The following is a 25,161-nucleotide window of genomic DNA, read 5'->3' as shown; positions in this document are numbered from 1 at the left end:
ATACTCGCTGTACTCCATACATACAGTATGTACAGTGACTTGCAGTTGCAGTAGCCGCATCTAACCCAAGGGGGAAAGAAAAGAAAAAAAAAATATTAAAGTATAAAAGGGAAAAAAAGAGGTATCATGTACAACGCATCAATTCACTCACCAATAAGCCACTAAGCCTGCGGAGATCAACAGAACAACTCACGAAATGCCCGTTATATTTTCGATTGTCTATTCAATACCCCATATTGACCAAGACATATTACAAGTACATATATGCATATATCTCTAGTGTATGACTTGCACATGCATATTCGTGGCAGACGTGGAATGTTTATCCAAGGGCTAAGACAATATCAATGTTGTAATATATATATGTGGAATAGACTACACAAACAACAACACCAAAAGTGCTATGTATTCTTTACCTACATATATTGATCATTATCTGGACTTGCCTTGCATGTTATACGCTATCTCCTAGATTGAAGCCATGACTGCACATATCGCTGGGTGGATACAAAGCAAGACACCACGTTAAGGTACCGCAAACAAAAAGTGGAAAAAGAAAAATAAAAGCAAGACTGCTTTCTGGTAATTACGAAGATGCTGTTATGTAAGTCCACGAATCTACGACGATTTCAATTGAACACTGCGATGGTCGTTTCCGACCATTGTCCGTTGGGCAGAAAATCGGTGGCGTGAACACAGCGGATGGAACTCCATGTTCCTCGACGTTTTCGGTATGCGGCAGGCCAAATTCTGGTTGGCTCATTCTTTATGATTAATAATATTACCTCGCAGAAAGTTTTCTCTCACAGTGCATTCCTGACAGTGCATTGAACTACGAGAAATGACTCAGAGCATGATATGATTCTGAACATACAACAGCTACTTCATCACATGATTAGCATCAAACAAAACTACGAGGACTAGTTTTGAAGAACAAGTAATCGCATTGGTATCTCGCTCTAAATGTGCATATCGTAGATTCTCAACAATACATAGCCAAAACTCCCAAGGCAGAAAGAATCAGTACTCATTTAGACGTAGTTTCTTGCCAACAAACCGACGTCGTTCGGGTTTCTCTCCGTTACGCTCTCGGTCTGTATTCAAGCCTTTGAGTGCATGCAATAGCATTCCGGCATCGAAGAACCCGTCTGATATACTGTTAGTATCTGTTAAATATTGATTGAGTCGGGAACTTACATCCACCCATGCCGTCGTCTTCTATTTCTCCGCTGTCGGTCGTTGGCGTATCGGCACCCCGGCGCACTGCCCCAGGATCTCCCCGGACGAGCCGGCCCCGACGGTGATCCCCTTGGAGCCGCTCGGCGATGATCTCCATTTCCCGAGCCCGACTGGTTCGCGGACTGGCCGTCGTACGGTTGGTGGCGCGTAGCAGCTTTCGGATTTCAAACAAATACGATTCGAGTGTGTACAAAAATCGAGCGGTCTGACGGTGCTTGGACGAGGCGCAGAACGAGATCGAGTCATCTTTGATGATATAGCCAATTCCGAAGCCATCCGCAGACGTTGGACCGAAGCCAAAATGCCGCAGACATGGATTTCCGCAGTTTGAGGTTGACAGTATAGTATTGTTGATCTTGTCCCAACCGGGGTCACTGAAGAGTGCTGGCGTGGGTGGCGCTGGGCGAATCGCACGCAAGCCATAGCTGGTCGTGGAGGAAACGCCGTCATCCGACAACGGAGACTTGGGTGAGTCAATGGTAGAGCCATTCTCAACAGGGCTAGAATAGCCGTTGGAACTGCTTACAACACTATTGCCGGAGGAGGAAGAGCCTTCCTCAAACGACCGCTGCCAGAGGCAATATAATGCATAGAGATGTCGATCCTGTCCCTGTCCCTTGGAGCACTCTTTTGTAGTAGCGGTGTGTTTTTCGGTCGCCTTCTTCAAAGCCTCTACCTTCTGCTCTGCTGGATTCTCTCCCCAGAATGTCTGTACAAAATTGGCGCATTCGTTGGTGACCGTCCGTATCGCCTCCGTCCGACCGTGCAAGAAGAATTTGGTCATCGCTGGCTCGTAGGTGTTCTCCAGACGGCCATACAGCCCGTAGTACGCAGCTTGAAATGCCATCTGCACGAACGCATCTGGCGAGAACCCCATCGACGTGATGAAATTCTTACCAAACCCTTCGAATTCAAGCACGCGGAACTCGTGCTGCTTGAGAAGGTCGGCGAGATGGGATTCGGCGAACCGCAGGGCAATACTCAGTTCAGGAAGCATGTCCCACTCTAGCTTGCGGGGCGTCGTGCTGACATTGCCAAAGCTTCGGGGATCACGCTTGGCCGGATCGGGGCTGTTGCTTGCCCACAGAGTGGGCGCTTGTCCATTGATAGTTTTTGCGAAGCGAAGTATCGTATCTGTGTAGACGTCACTGGCAAAACGCAGCACCGTATGGCCGTCCACACCGGTATGCTCAAAGTTGATACCGGCGCTGCCGTTCTGGCACACAATGATCTGGAGCTTGTCATACCACCGATTGGTACAAGTTCCGACCTGCACACCTTTCACCACTTCACTTGTACCGCATAGCATATTGGCACAGAGATCAGACGTATTGCTCGGCTCAGTATAATCTAGACAGAGAACAAAGAGCGCTGTATCAACAATGTTCAGACATTCTGCGTTGTTTGAGCCTTCGTCCTTCGTTAAGATATCCCGTAGCCCAGACCACACTTTGCGGTTTTCCGTACTGAGGACACCCAAAGCTCCCTTGGCAGCATCCTGGATTGGGGTCTGTTCCGCATCCCCAATGATCACCTGCAGGTTAAGGGCAATGTCCTTCTCAGTCATAATCAGATCATTGTTCTCGTCGAGGACATCAAACCAGTAGAACTGGCCCCGGCACATGACAACAATGTGCTTGGCGTGGGGGTCCTGACTGATAACGCATCCATTTTCGGTGGGCAGACGTGCTGTTCCGAATAGTCGAGAATATTGATACATGCATAGTGGCGTCCCTCTAACGGTGTCGGGCTCGAGTTCTTCCCTCCTCACCGCTCGGACAAAGCTGAGGGCCGATACAACAAGCGATGCTGCTCTAGTAACCTGGTGATTCCTGGCAGGTGTGGGGTCATCCTCCAGCAAGAAGAATGGGTTGAGATTCAAAACGACCGCTGTTAGAGTCAGTATGCTGGAACCCAGATAGTTTCTGTACAGGGCAATTCTTACGGCTGTCGTAGTTCAGGTAAGAATCATACCCTGAGTGGCAATATTAGTTCTCATCCGATTTAGCAATGTAACACCCTCGCTCCCTTCCCGGATACACTTACAAAATTGCTCAATATAGCTGGTCTTCGAAGACGCATAGTTCTTTAACTTCTCTTGAAGAATAGGGCCGTCCGACTTGAGAAAATCTTGTACAGAGGCCTTTGTTTCTTCCTGTTCCCTCGGCGTTTGTAATGCAGACAGGGCCTCAATGTATTTCTTGCATGTGCTCTCTAAATCCGGGATAGGAAGTTTCGGGAGAGAGTCTTGGTTAGCGAACGTGGACCCTTTCTTCTTCGGCTGTTCTGACGCGACGCCTTGGCCGTTCACGCCGTCCACGGAAGTAGGCTTGATCTTAGTCTCCATGGTAGGCTGAGAGCGAGGGGTGGCCATAGCGTCCAATAGTGGCTTTGGGGCCGTGAAGTGACGAACTGCGACAGACGAATAAGACATCGTGTCAGTAAGTGGTATTCAGTCCAGAATTGATCAACTAAGCGTAGCGACAAGCGAGGAAGGTAGGAATGGACAGTAGGCGCAAAGCGGTGCGATAGAAGTAGTGACAATCTTGCAGGCAGTATGAGGGCATGGATTCTGGCTAGTAGCGCATGACCAACCCAATCACGGGATAGTAACTAACAGCAGGTCTTGACGAAGATAAAGGCAATTTAACAGTAACTAGTCTCAGGGAAACTATGGGTATGAACAGGAGCGAGGGGGAAGTATAATATAAATAAGGACTATACAGGATAAGAGCACCCATTCTATAGCCCCGCTGTGCGGAAGAACGACAGGCGCGGGGAGAGCATGTGCTCGGGCGCCGGGCTAAGGGAAACCAGGGCCTATGGAATATGGACGGGGAAAGGGACGCGTACAAGGTACCAAAAAAGTAATGGCAAGAGGAACAGTCAAAGCTCTGCTAGCCGGATCAAGTACGGTAGACCGCTGTCGCAGGCGCAAGCGTCGGCTCGCTTGGGGCAAAGGTGGTATCGGAGGAACGGATGAAGAAGCTTAGTCGATATAGTAGCTCCGCGATGCGCCAAGAGATATATAGAACGAGTGGGTCGCAGTCGCACAGACGAGCGAACAATAGCCTAAAAACCACAAAGTTGAAATTAACACTAATCACCAGTTGAAGGCACTCGGTATATTCTTCTTCGATCCAATGCCTCCGATACGGTCGCCGTAATCTTCCTAAACCGGGTCTGTCGTCATACAAAAGACCCGAGTGGGGTTTGACCAGAGGCGGAGCGACAGAAGAGCTACTGTCTTGTCTCACAAACTAGGAACGGAATTGTGTATGTCGAGAATTGCGTGTATAGCCAATTGACACGCCACATATGACAGTTCTGCGACGGTGACAGTAGGCTATCACTGGCAAGTGAAGAGCTTGTAGATCTAAAGTGTCAGATTAATGATCCGTCCGAATTGACGTCGTATCGCCAGATTCCAATTCGAGTGGCAATCTTCAGCAGCCACCCTAGGGCCAAGGTTAGATAGGCTGCACCACTGGCGTCACAGTGGAAATAGGCTCTGAGGCGTGCTGCTGATTTGCAACCCGACTAAGACGGGGATACTCTGCCCGATGACGTTTCGGACGAAAGGAGCTGGCTGGGGAGGTCGAATGTGCAGCAGCTATACTTCTGGTTGCGGGGAACTTAATCTCCAACGGGCCGGTCACGTGGAGCTCGATTACTTCAGCCCAACCGTTCATTGGTTGCACTACATCTGTCAGTGCCATGGCCGCAATCGGCGATTCGAATGGGTTCTACAAGTACGGTCTACAATCCGCAGGAATCATACTCGTAGGAAGTCTCATCATTTAGTTTTTGGTCATCAAAAATGCTCCACCAAGACGCTCATATGCATACATGAAAGCACAAACGGAGAAGCGAAGAAAGATGAAGAATCGAACGATTCAAATGTTGCCATTGGTGTACCATGACGGGGCAAAAATCAATATTCACAGAGAAGGTAAATCAAAAACTCCACCACATCGCATGGCCTGCGCCTCAGTACCAACTTGACTGTTAGACTCCCGATGGCGGATACGATCATGAGCTTGGCGAGTGGGCGCAGACAAACGTGATGTGGTCTCGCAGAAAAACCGAAGGAGACAGGGAGAAAATTCAAATAGAAGCAAGAAACTGACAATTGCCAGGCGTATCTCCATTGGTGAGTTTCATAAGTTTCACATCTCGCGGACGGCTGGTACAGGAGAGCATCTGTGCACCCATTGATTTGGCAAAGTTCATCTAATCTGACCATAGAGCGGTTCCGCATACCCGACCCCATCGATTCAATCACTACCCTGGATCGGAATCTTTGCCGCTGCGTGCACAGACAGATCTCCCGTCACAGTCGAGGCGAAAACAACTCTCGAAATTTAAGAAACGACATACATGGCCTGTCCAAGGGGACGAAGGACATTGTCGGCATACTCGCCGGCATAGTTTCCTAAACTATTGTCAGGATTGCTGGGGTTCACAGACGGGATACAAGGGTGGCTATCACTTACCGGCTGGGCTGTAGTTGCAAACAGTGAAGGGGACTGCGACGGACGAGTCAACGTTACCAAGACTGTTGCAGGTCACGGTAGCGCAACCAACGTGGGTGGTACCCTTCCACACAATCTGGGAGAAGTGGCCCCAAGCATCGAAGTTGTCCATGCTGGGGTTAGCCTCGCCATACAGGGCCTCAAAGTAGCCCATCTCGTTGTTGTACATCAGGTTGGTGATCATCTCTCCAATCTTTTCCGAGGAGACACCATATCCAATGTTCTGGCCATACCCACCGCCATTTATGGTGCTAGAGAAACTGTTAGTACATTTAACACCTAAGAAAAAGCAGGGGTACTCTTACGTGTCATGCTGGTAGACGCATCTGGCGGCGAGGGTCTGGGCGCTAGCTTCCAAAGAGGCATCCCACTCAAGAGAGCTGGCGGAGTGGTTGCTGCGGTGAACATTGTGGTTGTACAAGACGGTTGACTGGTAAGCATTCGTGGCAGTAGCGCCGCTGGCACTGGAGGTGGTGCTAGCCAGGGTGGTGGGCTGGGCAGCAGAAGAGGTCCAGGACGAGGTCCACGCGGAGGTCCAGGCAGAGGTCCAGGCAGATCCTTGATCGGCCGCAGCAGCAGCGGTTGTTGGCTGCACCTCGGCGGTGGGCTCTGCAGGCGCAGGAGCGGAAGAAGTAGCCGGGACTTCAACAAAGACGGCGGACGAGCTCTGTTCAACCGGTGCCGGTGCAGGCTCCACACTCGCGACGGGTTCCTGGACGGGAACGTAGGTGGAAGAAGAAGTGGTAGCAGCAGGGGGCACAGGTGCGGTGATGGTAGTGGTCACCGTGACGACCGTCCAGTCCGTAGTGTAGGCCCGCTTGTCGAGAGGGTTGGCCATGGCACCGGCCGCGCAAAGAGCGCCCATCAGCAAGGAAGACCGCATGATGTTTGGTTGGGGACGATTGATTGGTCTTGTAGGTGGTTTGCGAGAGGTGTTTTCACAGGTCAACTGCGTTCGATCGAGAAAACGACTTCTCCGGGAAGCTATCCGACCGAGTAAATGAAATGAATGGAGAAAATGCGTCCGACAACAGGCAGATCGACTGCGATTGGACTGAAGGGTCAGGGGGTTTGGAAAGGAAGGTTGTTTGGGAGTATGTACGCTTTTCCGCCTAGGTCAATATAGACAAAAGAGTGACAGCCTTGGGAGACACTTTTTGAAAGAGTGAAAAAAGTGTACCAGAGGCGAGGTAGATTTGGAAATGCGTTGAGAGACCAGCAATGGGGAACAAAAGAGAAGGGTGGCAAAGGATGTGGAGGAAAGAAGTGATAATATAGTGGTAGCGCGCGAGACGGCTGTGATGAAGCGGACTAAACAACCGTCGATGGGGACCTTAATCACGGAAAGGAGAGTCGAAGGCCCCTCAACGGGCGTGGTCGCTCTTTCCAAGTGGGGCCGCGCGATCTGGGATAATTAAACACAAATTAAATGGGCTGGAGAGAGAGCTTGGCTTTTGCGATGGTGATTAAAGGAGAGTTCTAGATGGGATCGTAGTTGAGAAATATGTCTGAGGAATCCAACCCAGCATCCTTTTGACGTGTGATTAATGACCCCGGTGATGTTGTCTTTATTTCCTTTTCCTTTCTTTTTTTTTTCTTCTTTATTTCTTTGAAGATCGGTAACGAATTATTAGAGTTTTTGATTTTAGTGGACAAGAAATTGAGGAAAGAGTCGGGGGTTTTCTTTATCCCCTGATTATCCTCCCAACCACCAAGTCCAATTCGTACATACCGGAGATCGTCTGGAATAGTGTCCCGACCCATCATCCACGACGAAATACATTCCTGTCGACCTCCTGAAAGAATCTCCCAGCCATGGACAGGATGTAACATTTACCTATCAATTATGAAATGATTTGGTGATGGCTTCTGTCTAATCTAATAAGATTCTCTGCAGATATTAAAACGAGATGACGGTGAATTTCCCCGTAACGCACGATAGACGATGTGTTTCTGTACCCCTGGCACACTCTAACCCCGGTCTGGCCAATCACCATGCCGAGCGGGTCAGGCACTATCCACCATTGGCTAAATTACGGTGGAGATTGCAGGCACTCGACCCCTGTAACCTTGGAGCAGCCTCCCCCACTAGTCAGAAAATGGAAGACGAAGAGAAAAAAGAAAAAAAAAAGAAGTGGACAAACGTAAGATTGATTCGTACCTTCAGCCCAAAGCCATGGAAATCGTGTAATTCTCATTTTCTGGGCAGGGCGGATCTCTCGATAGATCCATTGTCCGGTGGTCAATGGCATTCAGAAATACAATGGACTGGATGAAACCCAACATACCACGACTGGAGAGAACAGGAAAACGAACCGGTATAAGACGTGAAATTTAAGAAATAATTACTCCGTACAATACAAAATAATATGAAAAAGATTGAAAAAAATCAAATCAGAGTTTCAGATGATCAAACCCGTGAAACTGCATCGCCTGACCAATCCGATGCGCCACCCACGAGGACGGGCAAATGAACGGACCACCCTAACCAGGGGTAATTCTACGATTCTGCCACTCGCTAATGTTTCATCTTGCTGCCTCCTCGGAGATTTGCCCCATCTGCCCATCTTCCCATGGATATGAACTGTCCAGTGACGACTCGTGCTTACGTCCTGTCCCATTGTCCATACCACCACAGTCCACCCGGTCTCACCGGCTTTTCCTTGTCCTCGCTGTCTCGAGCAGTCCAGAACGCCTTGGGCTGTCTAGCCTAACGGGTCCCAAGTACCGTTGCCGAGTCGAGCCTCGCGAATTGAGTAATTTAAACAGTCACCGTGGTCTTGGCTGATCTGTCATGATCTGTCAAGTGGCCGGTCTCCCGAGACGTTAACTTAGCGTATTGGGAACTTTATACGATAAAGTATGCCCATCCAATTCTATCCCAATCGCATTGTTAACATTCCACGTGGACGACTGATAGAGACCATCTGCACCATTGTACATGGGTATAGCCTGTAAGTACATGTACATGTACATGTACATACATCCAAGTTGCATACCGCCGTTGCTGACCCGACAGATGACAACATAACCGCCCGTGTAACCTTTGACTGTTAATTATAGACCTTCTCCCATCCGACATGCGTGGAGGGCGGACAACGAGACGGGAAAGGCCTTAACGCCATCGGACTTCGCTGGCGCCTCCACGCAGGGTTCTGGAGTCAAGAACAACGGTCAGCCTATGGGTACTCATCCCATCTTGTTTCACCTTTATCAATCTTTGTTTTTCATTCTGCTCTTCCTTTGGGTTCTCTAGCGGCAGCCGACATCGTGATACCACTCATTGTGGCGTTTGATACGAGCTGTAGCTTGACATTGAACATCAGCGTAGCGATATGAAAGGGGGATTATAGCAAGCTTGAATACAAGCATGACGGGAACATGTTTAAAACTAATATCGACACACGAATCAAGGCTAATGGACGTGAAAGGAAGCCTGGAGACGACCAACAAAGGGTCAGCGGTGAGCCGGTTGATAGATCCAATTCTTCTAGAGAAACTCTTGATCAGATGAGTTCGATCTGCACAGCTCCTATCCCGACTGTCTAATCCTTTAATACCGCCCCGGCTGAAGTAGATCATGTCTAGTTCAGTGTGGTCTCCTGGTCTCCTGATCTCCCGATTTCGCCAACAGACAATTGTGGCTATTCTATTCTCTTACTATGGTAATATCCACAGGGTGAGTCCGACAGTATACATTCTACCCCTTGGAAGATCAGTCTGTTTTATCGATCAATCCGAACCTGCTGGTTTGACAAAAGTCCCCCCTTACCGCCGGGACAACAATGAGTGAATGCTACTCTGTCCGTTTTGAGCAGTCCAAACATTCCAAACAGAAACAGCCTGCACGAGTCATGGCCGCATACCATCGATTGTTCCGGCGATACCCGTTATTCAGACCAACAGACTCCGTCGACAGATAACGGTCTATCCAACAAAACCAACTCTCAAGGGCATAGCTTCTTCAGATCTGGTCATCAATTCCCCCAAATACACCCAACCATTTTATGCTCCTACAACGCATGATTAATATATATCACCAAACCATTCAACTGGCTGTCCCACCCTCAATGCCTTAATCCCTCTTCACCAGCGCAAAATAAATCTCCAATGTGATATCAGAAGTGGTACCTAACATATTCTCCCTCGATAACTGCACATACGTTCGAAGGTCACAACCGTTCCTACTAAATATGCTATTTCTATCAACCCAGCTGCTTAGTAAATTTCCTGAATTCGTTCAGAGTAATATGCTACAGATATATCAACTCAATCCACTATATCTGTCAAAACCTCACTCTACTTCCTCTCTACCGTCCCTCTGACTCGATTATATCAACTACATCTACCCCTAACTAATCCACTAACTGGGATTGTCAATACGTATACCCCAAAACGTCACTCTTCAATATACCATTCCAATTCAAACCAAACAAGCAAACAAGCACAAAATGTAGATAAACATACACAAGTATAAATTTGATCTCCCCTCCCTGACCCACAATCAAAATATATATTGAACACAAACATCACCGTATACCATCCGTAAACCTACACCCAAGTACAAACATTACCCATAACCAAACTAAACACGCAAAAGAGCCCCATCTAGTACCCAGTCATTCACCCAAACTTCCAGACTGATCTAGGCATAAAATCCCTCATCTATGGTATAAGTAAGTAAATGTTTCACCCCCAAGATCCACACCTGCAGTCTTAGCCCCCCCCCCAATATAAGACAAGATGATTAATCGGCAGAATCCACACGGGTTCGATATTGTCATTTACTAGTTATATTAGATGCTTAGTTAAGTGGCTAGATGATCGGCGAGGGTTAATTACCGTGGTTAATCTAGGTGAAACACGGTGCTGGTAGTATTATAGTGGGTGTGGGTTTTGTTTGCTTTGATCTTTGATCTGTGTATCTTGTTTATTTGCTGTGGGAGTGGGTATACATACTCTTTAGGTCTGGAGGTGTGTCTGGACCTTTTTGTGTATCTTCTGGCTTGAGGATGATTGCTACTTACTGTTATCTCTTCTTGTGGTTACTATGGAAATTTGCAGTGTGGTTTACTATACCCGTGAGATGTAAGGGACGTGTTTTCTGTTCTATTTCTTGTTCTGTGAAAAAGGAGTTTGTTTGTTTGTATGGAAGGTAGGTAGTATTTTGTTGCTAAATTTCCTATGAATGATACTGCGCGTCGGATTATGGCCATCCTGTCCAGACTCAAAAACAGACAACGAAACCAATTGCTAATGCAAAAAGCCTCCAAATTCATAAACGAGAAGAAAGTCGATAGCCCCAGTACCGAAAGTCATGAGAAAGGTCGGTCGCAGTAGCAAGACCTGCAGCATCATAGATCCACCATCTTGCAACTACCACCTTCGCATACAAGTATATAATTTTTCGCCGGTTCGGTCGGCTTCAAATCTTTGTATAGCTTATTCCGAGTCCGCAGCCAGAATGACTGATTACCGACGAAGTCTCCCACGTGGGAAGGCCGGATGTCAATGAGGGAAACGGTGGTTGTTGAGGTGGAGATCGCCTGACCGGCTTCTGCACGAAGTCTCTGCACAATGAGCTCGCGCACGGATGTTGGCTCGTCGGATCCGCTGCTAAGGCTGTCTGAAGATCCGGGCCCGGTCTGAGGAAGAAGCGTTGTAGAAAGAACGCCTGTGAAGTTCCGTGAACCAGCTTCCAGTCCGGCAATTGCATCAAGCAGTCCGACAAAGAGGAATGGGTGCTGCAGGATCTCGACTGCGAAAGAATGACATGTTTGGCGACAGAGCAGGCGGTAATCTTCGTCTTCGAGCAGGTTGGCGAGACGCAGCAGGTTGCGTGCAATGACTCCGTTAACAGATGGAGTGGCCGACTCAGTTCCGGTCTTTAAACGAAGCAGAGGACCCGGCATGTCTGATGTCATGTTGGACGGCGTACTGTAGTAACCTGCCGGAGTCGATCCCACATATGCAAGGAAATTCTCGTTAAGATATTCTGGTAGCATCGTTAGTACCTATAAGATGAGGTTTCGACAAAACACCTACTCTGAAGCTGCTCTGCGAACTGCAGATAGCTGTCATCAAATGTTGCCTCATACATATCTAACAAGCCGCTGATCAGATAAGCGTAATCGTCAGCAAAGCCTGGCGTATCGCCTCTGCCACCATCACGATAGATACGCCACAGTTGCCCGGTTGCTTTATCAAAGAGATTATTCTTGATAAAGCTAATCGCTTTTGCCGCTGCCTCCCTGCACTGTACTGCCTTAGAGCTTTCAATACGCTCAAACAGAGCACTGCATTTGGCAAGTGCCCCAATGACTAGCCCATTCCAGGCGACGATGATCTTGTCATCCAGGTCAGGGCGGACTCGCGTTCGTTCCCGATACTCGCGTAGTCTCTGCTTCGCTGAACGAATGATTCTTACTACTTCTTCTTCTCCTAAACCAAATTCTCTGGCCAGCTTGCTCGGGGTCACCTTTACGGAAAGCACATTCTGATTCATAAATTCGTCGTGTGGATCATTCTCGGGGGAGATATTACCGTCAGGGTGCACACCCCAGTGGCGAGCACAAACCCCAGCATCCCGTTGGCCGAGCACTTGTGTCAGCTCTTTCAATGTCCAGACATAGAAAGCTCCTTCGCGTTTTTCCGTGTCCTTCGGTGATGGCAGGCTATCCGCGTCTTCCGAAGAGTGAAAAGCGCCAGTGGGTGACTGAATAGGAGCGGTAGTCAGGTAAGTAGCTAAATCATACACGGCGCCCAGCAGTTCGGGATTGTGCGTTATCTTGAATGCATCCACATATACATCCAGGAGTTGTGCTTGGTCATAAAGCATCTTTTCAAAATGAGGTAGGCTCCAGTCAGCAGTGACACTGTATCTTGCGAAGCCATGTCCAATATGATCACGGATGCCACCACGTGCCATACTAATGAGCGTATGCACCGCCATGGCAGTTGCTTTCTCACATTCTTCTCGACCAACAATATCCGACACCGCATTTGGGTACGCCCCGAGCCGCAGTAGAAAGCTGAGGTTGGCGGGGGTGGGAAACTTAGGTGCTCTAGAAAAGCCTCCATGTACAGAATCATAGCGAGACACAAAATGTTGATAAGCCTCCTCCAGAAGTTCAATGTCCAGATCCTCATCCGCTTCCTTGTCTCCTTGGTACGAATGTGTTCCTTCTTCGGCGAATTCCCTGAGTTGCTTCGTGATCTCCTTCGCACTATCGAGACACCGTTGCTGTTGGGTCTGCCACACCTCCCGTAGCTTTTCCAAAATATCTACAAAGCCGATAGTCTCATTACCTAGTAGCGTTGACGAATTGGGACCAGGCCAGTAGGTACCGCCGAAGACCGGTTCTAGATCTGGAGTCAGGAATACGTTCAACGGCCAACCACCAGAGCCAGTGGTAGCTTGCACATAGTTCATGTAGATATCATCAATATCCGGTCGCTCCTCGCGGTCCACCTTGATCGGGATGAAAGATTCATTCAAGATGGTAGCCACCTCCGGCGACATGAAGGATTCCTTTTCCATGACGTGGCACCAGTGACAAGCCGAGTAGCCGATACTGAGAAACACCAGTCGGTTATAGCGTCTGGCGAGGTTGATCGCTTCTGCATCCCACAGTTGCCAGGCGACTGGGTTATTCATGTGGGCTCTAACATACGGTGACCGGCTGTCCCGTAATCGGTTGACCAGCTTCGGTCCCGCATCAGTTGCGCCATGATGAAGATGCGCATGCAAGCCTGATGAGGCCGCCATCTTGCGCCAATATGATCTCCGCGGAAAAGTGAATGACTGGTGGTGAGTAGTACACCGCCTGCTGTAGCGTAAAGACACCCCGGTCCAGCCGCGCGTCTGAGGGGCACCGTGAGCGACTAGGTCCCAGCGAATATTTGCAGAGTAAACAGCCCGGAGGCTAGGCTATTGATGATCGAGACTCTGTAAGCACACGTGGACGATCAGGTAACAAAGGAGGGGAAATCAAGAAAGGAACAAGACGCGGAGAGAGTACGTGAGATGCCCTTCGATAGGCTGACCCGCATCCGGGAGATCGTCGCCCGTCCTGCGTCATCCATGCATCAAAGCGTGCACGTGACTGGGGTTGATTAGTCATCGATAGGATACATGTGACGAGATGTCTTCATGGTTATGCATGTTGGGGCACATGCCATCGGGGCTTGCTTGAGTAATTTAAGCAATACGCGCCATACGTCTAAAATATTTACTGTGGATACTACACTGGGCGTCTGATACTGGCATTGCGTACTTAATATGAAGATGCTCGAGACTCCTAGCGATATAATGCCCTAACTTCCACCGCAACTCAGTACTTATGCCGTCATTCCTTTGGACGGATGCTGTCGCCGACGGACATAGTTACTTCTCGCTGCCCCTTTCTAGACTAGAGGGCGACCTGGGACTAGGTGTGGACAACTTATTCGAAAAACCAGTTTGATCTCCGGATGCGCACTCTTCCCGGTCATCACCATGCACTCGCTCCACCGCCATCCATACCAAATCCGAAACGGACCCCCCGCCCATAATTAGCAGGGTCGGGGAGTCTACCTCTAGCTCGCTGAGGAACCACGCGCGAATATCCATTGCGACAAGGGAGTCGACGCCTTGTTCGTTCAGAGGGATGGACTCGTCGATCAGGTGGTCTGGTGGGAGACGCAGAACGCGTTTTAGATGCTTGACGAAGGAGTTGCAGACAACGGTGTATGTTGTCGTTGGCTCTCTGGGTATGTGAGATTGAAGCTGGACACGGAGTTGCTTAGTGGGATGAGCCTCGTTAGCGAGATGCGCTCGACCAGCTTGGGTATCAGGCGTGATGAAGTGAGCGAATTTCACGTCGCGGCGGTGCGTCAGTGGGCTATTCAGATTCGCGGCCGCGGTGATATAATCTATCCCCATAACAACCTGCGTGGTGCCATACGACGCGCGCAAGGGACACGGGCGTCCGGATAATATAGCTTCGGCGAAGAGGGTGTGCAAGTCCTCTTCCCCGATATTGACATGACCCAAGGACTGGAAGTAGGCGAAATCGAAGGTTCCCGAGCGGGCGGCGTGCCCAATACCGAGAATTGCGGGAATGTTCATTGTAGACCCGGCAACGCCGCGGTTGCGTCTTTGCGTGACGAGCGCGGTCATGAACTGGTTGGCGGCGGAGTAGTTGGCCTGGCCGCTCCAGCCTATGACGGAGGAGATGCTGGAGGCGACGATGAAAAAGTCGAGTGATGTGTCGCTGTAGAATAGCTCGTCAAGGAGCACTGTGCCTTGGACTTTGGGCATCGTTGCTGCGTCAAACTGCTCGTGGGTCATGCTGGTGAAGAGCGCGTCTTGAAGGACCATAGCTCCATTCAGGATACCGGCGATTGGGGGTAGTGTGGCCTGTAGAATGGCGTGGACGGAGTAGAGTGATGTCCGAGAGGTAATGTCTAGTGCAATTGCAGTGACATTTGCACTGTATTTGTCATGCATCTCCTCCACAAACTTAGGCTGAAGCTTGGGTGTGCGGCTGCTGAGGACGATGTGCCGCGCTCCATGTGCGATCATCCAGCCCGCAAGGGACTGTCCCAGTTCACTCGCCATACCGACAAAGAGATATGTCCTATCGGCACGAAAGAGGGTACCGGTATCAATTGGCTGAACTCTGGCTGAAACAGCGGCAGTAGCATTCCAGTCCACGACAGAAAGCGGTTTCTGAAGTGGATCACATGAGGAAGCTTCACTAAGCGGAATGCATTCCATTGACAAGGATGTAGACGGGATACTACTAACTGCCTGCTGTAGAAGGTCTGATACATGTGCTATTTCCGCAGCATCAACCTCTTTCTCGGCCGTGTGGCTGACCAGTGCTGCTTTGTCCAGCCTGAGGCAGGCGGGAGGGAGGCATTCAACGACTTCCGGGATTACACCCTCCACGAAATTGACGAAGAGAGTGGTATTATTTGGAACCGTAGGCTTTCCACGCACGGAGAGTGGCGATTGCATGTGTTTCTGGCAGGCGTTCGTTGTAGTGAAAACAACATGCACGTTGTTGTCAGACGCCCTAGACTGGATCGCTCGCTGCAACACTGCATCGGACCCATAAATCATGAGAGCTCCATTCCAGCAAGTAAAACTGAAAATACGGGTAGCAATGAGGTTCGCAGCCACATCCACAAGGGCTACTGGCGTGGGTGGCGTTGCAAAAGGAATGCACCACGGAGCAGGCACTCTGGTAGGCGATGTCTCACACGTCGACAAAGCCAACACTGTCTCGCCAGCGCTCATGTCGATTCCGATACACACTCGAAGAAAGCCCGCAGATCCTACAAACACAGCCTGGAGAACAGAATGGGTGACACGCAAGGTTCGGCATTCGGTCGAGGGACCCGGCAGCAATTGCAAAGGTGACAACTGGCGCAACTCAGGCATGCCGCCATCCCCAGCTGCGAGCTCTAACCTCGCGTTGGACGGATCGACAGTCGTCAGAAGAGACTTGTATTGGGAATTATATCTGTCGTTTTTCTCATGATCTGGAACCAACCGCGGGATGAGCTGCCGTCCATCTCGGATATATACCTCGGGCTCTGCCGTCCACAATAGCGACGCGTCATTACCCCAGCTATGAAGGGTGATCTGTTGAAGCAAGCTGTTGGCTAGGTCTACCGCCGTGGTAGGTTGGATGCAGCTGGCTAGGTTGGGATCCAGGTCGTACATCTGAACATGCATCGCTGGGTTCTCTGACTTGATGGTTCGAGTGATGCCTGTCATCATGTAGCTATAAGGCCTAGCCTCCAGTGACCCGCACGTAACCCAAAGTAGGGTCCGTGCGCTGGTACATGCCTTGAGCGCCTCGAACTTTTCCCCTGTCATTTCTTCAAGGTAAGGACGGTCAAGGTCTGTCAGAGAGAGTATACTGACGCCGCCAGGGCCAGCCACCGAGCGAGCCAGCTCAGACACTGCATATTCCTCGATCGCATCAAACGCCAGTGTATCTCGAAACCGGCCTGCCACGAGTTTAAGTATGTCCTGGACAAGCTTGTGCACCGGCCACGTCGTCCCCCCGATGATGGCGAGCGTACCTATTCGCACACCCGGGGGCATTTGCTCAAACGATAGCGGGTCACGCAACCAGCTAATGCGGTAATCAACAGCCTGGGAAACAATTATATCCGCCCGCTGGGATGCCTTTATCTCTGTAGAGGCAGTGTCGATTCCCGAGAACCCAGTCATCTTCAGGACTGTGTCCCACTGGGCCAGAGTCAAAAGTGGTCCTCCGGACCGGGCGCTTCGAGTACCGCTAGACCACTCGGACATCGTGCCAATAGCCGCCATTTCTACAGCTGGAGACTTGACGGATGTCCCTCCAGAGGCAATGAGGAAACCACCAGGCTTCAATAAACGGCGAATGTTGGATAATGGTCCCCCAACACCTCCTAAGCCGGAGCGAATATTCAAAGCTATAATAACATCATAAGAGCACTCAGGAAAGCCCTGGCTCTGTGGATCACGTTCCACGTCAAAGGCCTTGAAGCTCATAGGACGCGTCTCCCGGTGGAAGCGCTCTTTGGCACTTTTAGCAAAATCGCAGGAGACATCAGTGAACGTATACGAGCCATATCGCCCATCCAGGGCTTTCAACACCGCTGAGGGCGTAGCGCCCGTTTCTCCGCATATTTCACATATATCAGCTTGAGGGTACCTGTGAGAGATAGCCAAGACGATACGACCAGCACAGTCATCAATGGGACAGGCTGAAACCCTCTTAGAAGGTGAACCCACCAAGTCAAACTCACCGGTGTCTCTCGACAGTGGGCAACCATCTCTAGGCATCAAAAGTCTTCCGCTAGTACTGACAAGCTGTGTATCAGGGACTGCCGATGCATATTTGAAGCGCGAAAAAATAGCCCTGTCGTCTTCCGAGGCTGCAGGAGAGATAGGAATGAGCTTGACCCCATCAAACTCCAAGAATGCATATTCCGCATCAGCAGTACGCATGGCAACGTCAGCAAGCACATCAGTTGGCTTTTTCCAATGGATGAGGGTCTCGGAGCACAGATACCGCTGCTTCCCACCCGGCCCAAGTGCACTAAAGTAGGGATTGATGACAATGGAAGCCACGGAAACGGGGGCATGGAGCGACCATAACTGCGTATCACCAGGGTAGGACCAGGCCGCGAAAATTGTCTGCAAGGCGGAGTCGAGCATTCCCGGATGGAGAGTAAGGTTGTCTTCCCATCTGGAGGCTGATTGGTCTACAACCGTGCTCACGCTGTATTTGGGTTTGCGTCGAATGCTAGACACGCCGCGGAACGGCGGTGCATAATTGTACCCTAGGTGAGAGAGATTGGAGTAAAAATCCGCATCCTTCACTGAAACCAGGCCGAATGATTCAGTTGTCTTGAAGGGTAGAGCTTCAGCACTGGGACTGCCAAACTGCGCAGACACGCAGCCTTTGGCGTTGAGTGTCATGCTGCTTGAGCTAGTACTCGAGTAGCACCTCCACTCAGCACGAACAGAGTATTCTGTTTTGGCGATCAGGAAAAGACTAAAAATTGTCTCTATAGCTGCATCGTCGGTATTGAAAACTATCGCCCGGTTGATTTCCAGATCGGTCAGTCTGAAAAGTCGTATGGAGTCATTTGGCCGAATATCGGCGAGCACGAGTTGTATGGCTTCAACAGACATGCTGACATACCCCATAGCAGGAAAGACTATCTGTCCTTGTAGTTGGTGGCCACTGAGCCAGCCTATTTCAGTTGGCTGGAGTATGTTGCGCCATTGGAAAGAACCAGGAGTCGCTGCTTCCAAGCAACGGAAACCGAGTATAGGGTTTGACAGATGTATCTGGGTTCTAGGCCGGAAGTGATCGCTAAGGCGGCTATGGTGCCAGTAATTTCGCCCATGGTCGAATGGATAAGGTGGCAAGTCCGAAAGCATGACTGGGCTCCGCGTAGTACTAGATAGCAACATATCTACCTCAGCAAATTGAACGCTGTTCGGGCCCAGCTGGGCCCATATATAGCCCAGTGCAGAACATAGAGCGTGTACGTCGTCTGTGCCTCGGCGCAGCAGGCTGATATATGGCATCTCGCGTGCGCAATTCAGTAGGGATGAGGCTGGGCCTTTCAGCGCCGGGTGCGGACCAATCTCGATGACCAAATCAAACGGACCAATTTGCTCTACCGCGCGCGCAAGACCACCCGCGAACAGGACCGGTTTACACATATTGTCCACCCAGTATTGGTTTGCGACGGAACTAGCAGTCATTGTCTGGCCCTCGAAGACCGTTGAAAACCAGACAGGGTGTTTTGTATTTCCTTGCTGACAAGGCTCAATCCCGCAGGCATCCAGTGAAGCCAGGTACGGGCTAGCGCAAGGGGCCATATGGCAGCTGTGGTAGGCTGTGTTAATCTTCAGCAGACGCGCAAAGACCCCCTGCATATGAAAGAATTGTATCGCTTCGAGGGCCGCATCCTCGTCGCCGCTAAGCGTGACGCTAGAGGCGCAATTCTCTGCAGCAATCTCTAACCTTCCAGCGAATTGGGCCTTGCAAAACCTCTTCGCCTCCGCTGCTGGGATACCTACCGCTATCATAGCACCGCACGATACGCGAGAATTAGGGCTGGCGGCTTTATTGGCGTGCATACCACGAAGATAGGCAATGCGGATCGCATCTGTTGCAGATAGAAAGCCTGCGGCGTATGCAGCACCGATCTCGCCAGAGGAATGCCCAACAACGCCGCACAGAGAGATACCAGCAGCGCGAAGAATATCCACAATGATGATCTGCACGGCCAGACAGAGAGGTTGTGACACAGCAGCCTCAGTTAAGCGCGATGATTCTGGGCTGGCAACGATCTGGTCGTGAATTGTCCAACCGGGGCGGTGATCTGGATTTGGGAGGCTCTGAAGGGCTGCATCCAGCTCTGCGATTCTGGTGACAATAAAAGGAGATGTCTCGATGAGTCGGGCGCCCATCCGTGGCCATTGTGCGCCCTGGCCAGTGAAGATACCAAGGATTCTTGGTGGTTGGCGACTTGTACCATGTCGAACCCCGGAGTCTTCGAGCCCTACGTTTGCTAATGTGTCAATTGCGTCCTGAGTGTTCGGCGCGGCGACGGCTGTGCGATAGGGGAGGGTCGACCGCCGGTGCTGTAGAGTATATGCAAAATCTCGCATGTTAACACCTGGGTTATCCCGCAGGTAGGTGTGCGCTTCCAAGACCATTTGTTTCAGTGCGGTTCTCGATGCGGCTGAAAATATCAGAGGAGTAAAAAGGGTATGTGGGGTGGAATTGGCAGACTGTTCGCCGGTGGAAATATATTCCTCAAGAATACAATGGGCGTTTGTCCCCCCAAATCCAAAGCTATCCAGAATAATCAGCTGTCAGCCTGCAGAACACGAATCCCACACGGCACTCCATACCTGTTCACACTGGCTCGCCTTACTTGGCCAGTGGCAACTGGCCACGCAACTGCAGTAGTGGGAATTTCCAGCTGGTCCAAGAACGGCGCCACGCTCGGATTTGGAGTGTGGAAATGCAAATTGGGCGGGATAACCTTGCTCTTCAGCGCCAACGCAGTACTAATAATACTAGCTAGGCCTGCCGTCCCCTCTGTGTGGCCGATAACCGTTTTGACAGAACCCACTAAGAGTTTATGCGCCTCCCTAGCGGCCCGGGACCCTACCGGAAACAGTGCGAACGCAATGGCTTCAGCTTCCTGCGGATCGCCCGCTTGAGTCCCTGTACCATGCGCATGGCAGTACTGCGGACGGTCATTAAGATTATTAGCAGGATCGAGCCCGGCGCGCCTGTAGCACTCAGAGATCAGGGCCGCCTGAGCACGGCTGCTGGGCATGGTTAGACCAGGCTTCCGACCATCTTGGTTAACAGCTGTTTCTCGGATAATGCACTGGATTGGGTCGTTGTCCGCCAGGGCTTGGGACAGTGTCTTGATAATGACAGCGGCCACGCCTTCACCGCGGGCATATCCGTCTGCTGCGATGTCCCACATAGCGCAACGGCCGCTCGTGGAGAGCATGCCCAGGTTACTCTCCGAGACATACATAGCTTGTGGGTAATACGGCCGTTAGCCTTTTGTACTGCCACTCCAGTCGTCACTAACTGATAGAGGAGTACGTACCGGGGCTGAGAATAAGATTGCTCCCAGCCGCAACTGCAACTTTACTCTTACCGCTCCTGAGCGCTTGTACCGCCAAGTCCAATGCAACCATGCTGCTCGAACACGCAGTGTCGATCGTCATGCTGGGCCCATGCCAGTCAAAGAAGTACGAAACCCGGTTCGCCATGATGCCCCTCTCCACGCCCGTAGCAGTATATCTCGGCAGAGCTTGCCAGTCGCGGCTCAGCATCATATGCCAATCATCGCACATCATGCCAACGTAGATAGCAGTGTCAGACCCGCGGAGCTGTTCCATGGGCTGTCCTGCGGCACAGAGTGCGTCGTAGATCACCTCCAGTAGGACGCGTTGCTGGGGATCCATGGCATCGGCTTCCCTGGATTGGATGTTGAAGAAGGCGGCGTCAAACTCGGCGATGTTTATGCGAGGGGAGTCATCGAGCCAGTAGGACTTAGTGGCATTTGTTGTACCGTGGTGGTTGCTGACGGGGTGGTAGAAGGGGTCTATGTCAAAACGGGAGGAAGGAGGGTTGCTTGCTATGTCGCGGGGGCTTTTGATCAAGGACCAGAGTTTCGATGGCGTGTCACATCCTCCCGGAAAGCGGAATCCGTATCCTATTATCGCGATAGACTCAGGCATGGTGTCTATGAACTTCGAGTAAATGGCCTCCAAAGTGCGTGAGATATCGAGCCAGGCACACGTGAATGTTGGCAAACAAAGCAGACAAGCCCTTCCTGTACAGTCAAGAAGAATATTGCAATACATGCAGAGCTGCGTGTATTTTAGAAACACCCGTAGAATTAAAGACACTCCTCAACTTCTTCGAGGAAAGCGCGTGGCAACGCTATTCGTCCTGTAGAGCTCTCCCACAGACACAATCAGTCACTAGGCATGTACACAGGATTCTACGCCTATCATTGTCGTTGAGTAGCCGTCTGACCAGCCGTATTGTGGATTGCCAATCAAACTTGTTCCAATGCAGCAGCCGGGGTAGCCCTGCGGTCAATCATCCAATGATGATTGTATGTCGATCCCTGATAGCCAGAGTACATTCCTATTTCGCTGATGTGCATCAGCAAATCCGCTTGTACAGGGGCTATGCCCTGGACCTGTGTAGTACAGTCCCGCTCATACCGCTGCCCTTGAGGCTGAAATATTGGGGGCCACTAGTGAAATAAAACACAAGGTTACATCCCTTGGAAGTCCAGAATAGTATTCACTCAGTGTGATACATATTGGCTGCATGTCAGATGTTACTGCATGTGTACCCAGCATTCCGCACACCAAGCGAACTATGCATAGGCCAATGGTACTCGAGATTCGATTATGGAGGGCACAGCATTCTCACGCTGGCGTTGGAGATGAGACGGGGCGTGTGCCATGGCGATCTGCTATTAAAGGCGAAACATTCAGCTCGAGTCCGGAAACACGACACAAGCTTCTTCTACTAAACCATTCAGCTTGGTGTTCTTATTCGCTATTTCTATTCAACCGCGTCGGCTGAAGTTTCCTTGCGCAACTCGACTTTCGCCATGTCTTCATCTGGCTTTTCTCCCGAGTATCTCGCTGAGGACTCTAGCGGAGCATCATTTGCACAGATTACTGCACTCCCAGCCTTAGCAACCTTGTTTGTGGTGTTACGAATTGGTGTTCACCTTTGGCGCAAAGTTGGCTTCCAGCTTGATGGCTGGTTGACCCTAGTGTCGATTGTAAGGGACCATCTTTATAACCTGGTGCTAGATTATGCTGATTGCTCTCACCTGTAAGCTATTTGCATGGGGACTTTATACTGTCTTCGCTCTCGGGTATAGGAACGTCCGTGTCGGCAGGCATGTGGTAGTCCTCAATAGGGATGAGATTACTATCATGCAGATGTACTTCTTCATATCCTATCACCTCTATGCAACGGTATTAGCTACGACCAAGTGGAGCATCCTGGCCATGTACTATCGCATGTTCCCCACCCGCTTCATGAGATGGAGTACCCTGGCAATAGGACTTGTAGTAACAGCGTGGTGGCTCGCATGTATCTTTGTATCGGTCTTTGGATGCCATCCCATCCGCCGAAACTGGGACCCATTCGTCGAGGGTTGGTGCATCGACAATGTCAAGGGTTTCATCGGAAAGGCAGTGCCCAACTTCACTACTGATTTTGTGATGCTCGCACTACCCATTATGGAGGTGCGAAAATTGCATATGAAGACCACGCAGAAAATTGCTCTTGGGACTGTGTTCTTGACGGGGGGGCTAGGGTGTGCCGCGAGCATTGTGCGATTCGCGCAAATCAGGGAGCTATCTAAGGATAACGCGGATCCGTCGTGTGAGCGACCCACTGTCCCTACCCCCGACTAGCCCCGCAAGCTGATTGTGTTGTTTGGTTCTAGACATACTCCCAGACAATATGCTCTGGACAATGGTTGAACCATGTGTGGGGATTATCGCAGCATGCTTGCCTCCGCTGCGTCCGCTTGTGACTGTGCTATTGAATCGCGCAGGGTTTGGGCGTTACTGGCCTAGCAGGAAGGAGAGGGGTAGTAGTAACAAACACGCTGGGATTCCAGAGATCGTCACGATTGGTGGCAGCGGTGGACGAAAGGGGTTGGTCAAGCTAGAAACAGTAGCATGCAGTGAGCATTCTGGATGATTTATCGAGAGCGGGGGGCAGTTGGAACGTCAGCTGACAGCCCGACAAACAAAGAAAACACTCTTTCCTTTGTGTTTGGACTCTTACTTTCCATACTACTAGTGGCTAATCTGTTCCTACTTCAAATTCATTTCGCTTTTCATTCTCCTTCCTTCTTTATCCTTTTTTTGATTCCTCTTAACCCTACATATACTCTCCACTTTCTAGAACTCCATCTATCACTATGGAAGCGCTTGTGGCCCAGGCCATCAAGGACACCGCGACCTTTCGGAAGACGTCGGTGCCATGGACCTTGGACGAGCCTTATACCCAGACTTACTATGGTTTTGACCCCGCAACATCTACCTGGGTCTCCAAGTCGCCATCCGCCCTCGGAAGCTCGAGTAAGAATGATAATGATAGTCTAGCCACCACAGCTATTGCACTCTATACATGGAATATCGACTTCATGGTTCCCTTCGCTGCAGCCCGCATGCGACCAGCGCTTGCACATCTGTACCAACTCACGCGCCTTCTCCCTCTACATGTCGCCCCTGTTATCTTTCTCCAAGAATGCACCCCTTCTGACTTGGAAACAATTGCTGCGACTCCGTGGGTGCAAGCCAATTTCCATCTTACAGATATTGACACCACCAATTGGGCCACCACGCAGTATGGCACGACCGTCCTTGTCGGCAAGCATCTGCCTATTACGTCGGTTTTTCGGGTTCACTACTCCCACACGCGCATGGATCGCGATGCCCTTTTTGTGGACGTTTCTACTGAGCTTGAGGAGAAGCGAATCCGCCTCTGCAACACGCACCTAGAGTCCATGGCGCTTGACCCTCCGTACCGCCCACCACAGATGCAGCTAGTCGCTCAGTATATGCATCACGATGGGGTACACGCAGCTCTCGTCGCCGGTGACTTCAACGCAATCCAGCCGTTTGACCGCACGTTGCATGTGGACAATAATCTCAAGGACGCATTCCTGGAACTAGGCGGAGCGGAGGACACCGAGGAAGGATATACATGGGGCCAACAAGCAACAACGAAGCAGCGCGCGCAGTTTGGGTGTTCCAGAATGGACAAGGTCTATTTTCGAGGGTCTGTCAAGTTACTGAAGTTTGAGAAATTCGGAGAAGGGATCCTGGCTGAGGGGGACGAAGAAAGGAGGCAGATCGTGGAGCTGGGATTCGAGAAGCCCTGGGTTACGGATCACCTGGGGGTTATGGCGGTGGTGGAGGTTCTGCCTAGCACGAAGGGGCAGCTTTGAGTGGACACTGTGGGATAGGTTTACTATTCCGTCTGTTATGGTACGTTTCTCTGCTCTTGGCAGAGTGGGTAGAAATCTACTGTGCTTTTTTCTGTCTTCTTTCCACATGCGTAAGTCGTTCTGGCTTTACCGAGGCCCAAAGTCAAGCAAGCTTCACCTGGACGCCTGCAGCAATGCCTGTGGGGGCGGTAGTTGTTTGCTATTTGGCTTACCGGCGGGGCCTCGACACCTCTGACTTGGTCAGCTGATGGCATGGAGCCCTCATCGTACCACACTTACAGATGAATGAGTGGCCGCCGTTTGAAACCTATTCAGGGAACGTGCCAACCCTTGTAAATAATTTATG

The 25,161-nt window shown here is 50.6% G+C and overlaps 6 protein-coding genes across 6 annotated transcripts; 2 read left to right on the top strand and 4 right to left on the bottom strand.

The window, feature by feature from the left end:
- Positions 1-924: 924 nt before the first annotated feature.
- F9C07_2167797 (carnitine acetyl transferase) lies at positions 925-3,947 on the bottom strand. The gene is made up of 4 exons (XM_041294229.2): positions 3,286-3,947; positions 3,185-3,214; positions 1,198-3,129; positions 925-1,148 (listed from the first exon to the last, which is right to left on the bottom strand). Exons 1-4 carry the CDS (start codon positions 3,671-3,673, stop codon positions 1,021-1,023), a joined length of 2,478 nt encoding a protein of 825 aa, XP_041149531.1. The 5' UTR covers positions 3,674-3,947; the 3' UTR covers positions 925-1,020.
- Positions 3,948-5,603: 1,656 nt separating this feature from the next.
- F9C07_8124 (putative SCP-like extracellular protein) lies at positions 5,604-6,657 on the bottom strand (the record flags this gene model as incomplete). The annotated part of the gene is made up of 3 exons (XM_071511730.1): positions 5,604-5,674; positions 5,736-6,034; positions 6,080-6,657. The coding sequence occupies 3 exons, from the start codon at positions 6,655-6,657 to the stop codon at positions 5,604-5,606; spliced, it is 948 nt and encodes a 315-aa protein (XP_071367691.1).
- Positions 6,658-11,128: 4,471 nt separating this feature from the next.
- On the bottom strand, positions 11,129-13,542 carry F9C07_8123 (uncharacterized protein; the record flags this gene model as incomplete). Its single annotated transcript, XM_071511729.1, has 2 exons — positions 11,129-11,769; positions 11,820-13,542. The coding sequence occupies 2 exons, from the start codon at positions 13,540-13,542 to the stop codon at positions 11,129-11,131; spliced, it is 2,364 nt and encodes a 787-aa protein (XP_071367690.1).
- Positions 13,543-13,954: 412 nt separating this feature from the next.
- F9C07_2285885 (polyketide synthase module) lies at positions 13,955-22,297 on the bottom strand. Its single transcript, XM_041294231.2, has 3 exons — positions 20,919-22,297; positions 20,200-20,845; positions 13,955-20,140 (listed from the first exon to the last, which is right to left on the bottom strand). Exons 1-3 carry the CDS (start codon positions 21,679-21,681, stop codon positions 14,161-14,163), a joined length of 7,389 nt encoding a protein of 2,462 aa, XP_041149533.2. The 5' UTR covers positions 21,682-22,297; the 3' UTR covers positions 13,955-14,160.
- F9C07_1734286 (uncharacterized protein) lies at positions 22,272-23,672 on the top strand. Its single transcript, XM_071508356.1, has 3 exons — positions 22,272-22,625; positions 22,684-23,236; positions 23,301-23,672. Exons 1-3 carry the CDS (start codon positions 22,449-22,451, stop codon positions 23,558-23,560), a joined length of 990 nt encoding a protein of 329 aa, XP_071367689.1. The 5' UTR covers positions 22,272-22,448; the 3' UTR covers positions 23,561-23,672.
- Positions 23,526-25,008, top strand: F9C07_1734307 (uncharacterized protein). Its single transcript, XM_041286961.2, has one exon. It carries the CDS (start codon positions 23,784-23,786, stop codon positions 24,813-24,815), a length of 1,032 nt encoding a protein of 343 aa, XP_041149535.1. The 5' UTR covers positions 23,526-23,783; the 3' UTR covers positions 24,816-25,008.
- Positions 25,009-25,161: the final 153 nt, after the last annotated feature.

The sequence above is a fragment of the Aspergillus flavus genome, chromosome 6 (assembly GCF_009017415.1).
Source record: "Aspergillus flavus chromosome 6, complete sequence".
Lineage (NCBI taxonomy): Eukaryota > Fungi > Ascomycota > Eurotiomycetes > Eurotiales > Aspergillaceae > Aspergillus > Aspergillus flavus.
Note: the sequence above shows the minus strand (reverse complement) of the source record. Positions and strands in the feature narration are given on the sequence as shown.

Bases quoted from the DNA above. Each gene is read 5' to 3' on its own strand.
- F9C07_1734286 (XM_071508356.1), top strand. From the start codon at position 22,449: ATGTCTTCATCTGGCTTTTCTCCCGAGTATCTCGCTGAGGACTCTAGC. The intron at 22,626-22,683 runs GTAAGGGACCAT...CTCACCTGTAAG, and splicing joins GGTTGACCCTAGTGTCGATT to CTATTTGCATGGGGACTTTA. The intron at 23,237-23,300 runs GTGAGCGACCCA...GTTTGGTTCTAG, and splicing joins GGATAACGCGGATCCGTCGT to ACATACTCCCAGACAATATG.
- F9C07_1734307 (XM_041286961.2), top strand. From the start codon at position 23,784: ATGGAAGCGCTTGTGGCCCAGGCCATCAAGGACACCGCGACCTTTCGG.
- F9C07_2167797 (XM_041294229.2), bottom strand. From the start codon at position 3,673: ATGTCTTATTCGTCTGTCGCAGTTCGTCACTTCACGGCCCCAAAGCCA. The intron at 3,215-3,285 runs GTAAGTGTATCC...ATTGCCACTCAG, and splicing joins CAGCTATATTGAGCAATTTT to GGTATGATTCTTACCTGAAC. The intron at 3,130-3,184 runs GTAAGAATTGCC...TGACTCTAACAG, and splicing joins TTACCTGAACTACGACAGCC to CGGTCGTTTTGAATCTCAAC.
- F9C07_2285885 (XM_041294231.2), bottom strand. From the start codon at position 21,681: ATGTATTGCAATATTCTTCTTGACTGTACAGGAAGGGCTTGTCTGCTT. The intron at 20,846-20,918 runs GTACGTACTCCT...ATTACCCACAAG, and splicing joins CAATCTTATTCTCAGCCCCG to CTATGTATGTCTCGGAGAGT. The intron at 20,141-20,199 runs GTATGGAGTGCC...TATTCTGGATAG, and splicing joins AGGCGAGCCAGTGTGAACAG to CTTTGGATTTGGGGGGACAA.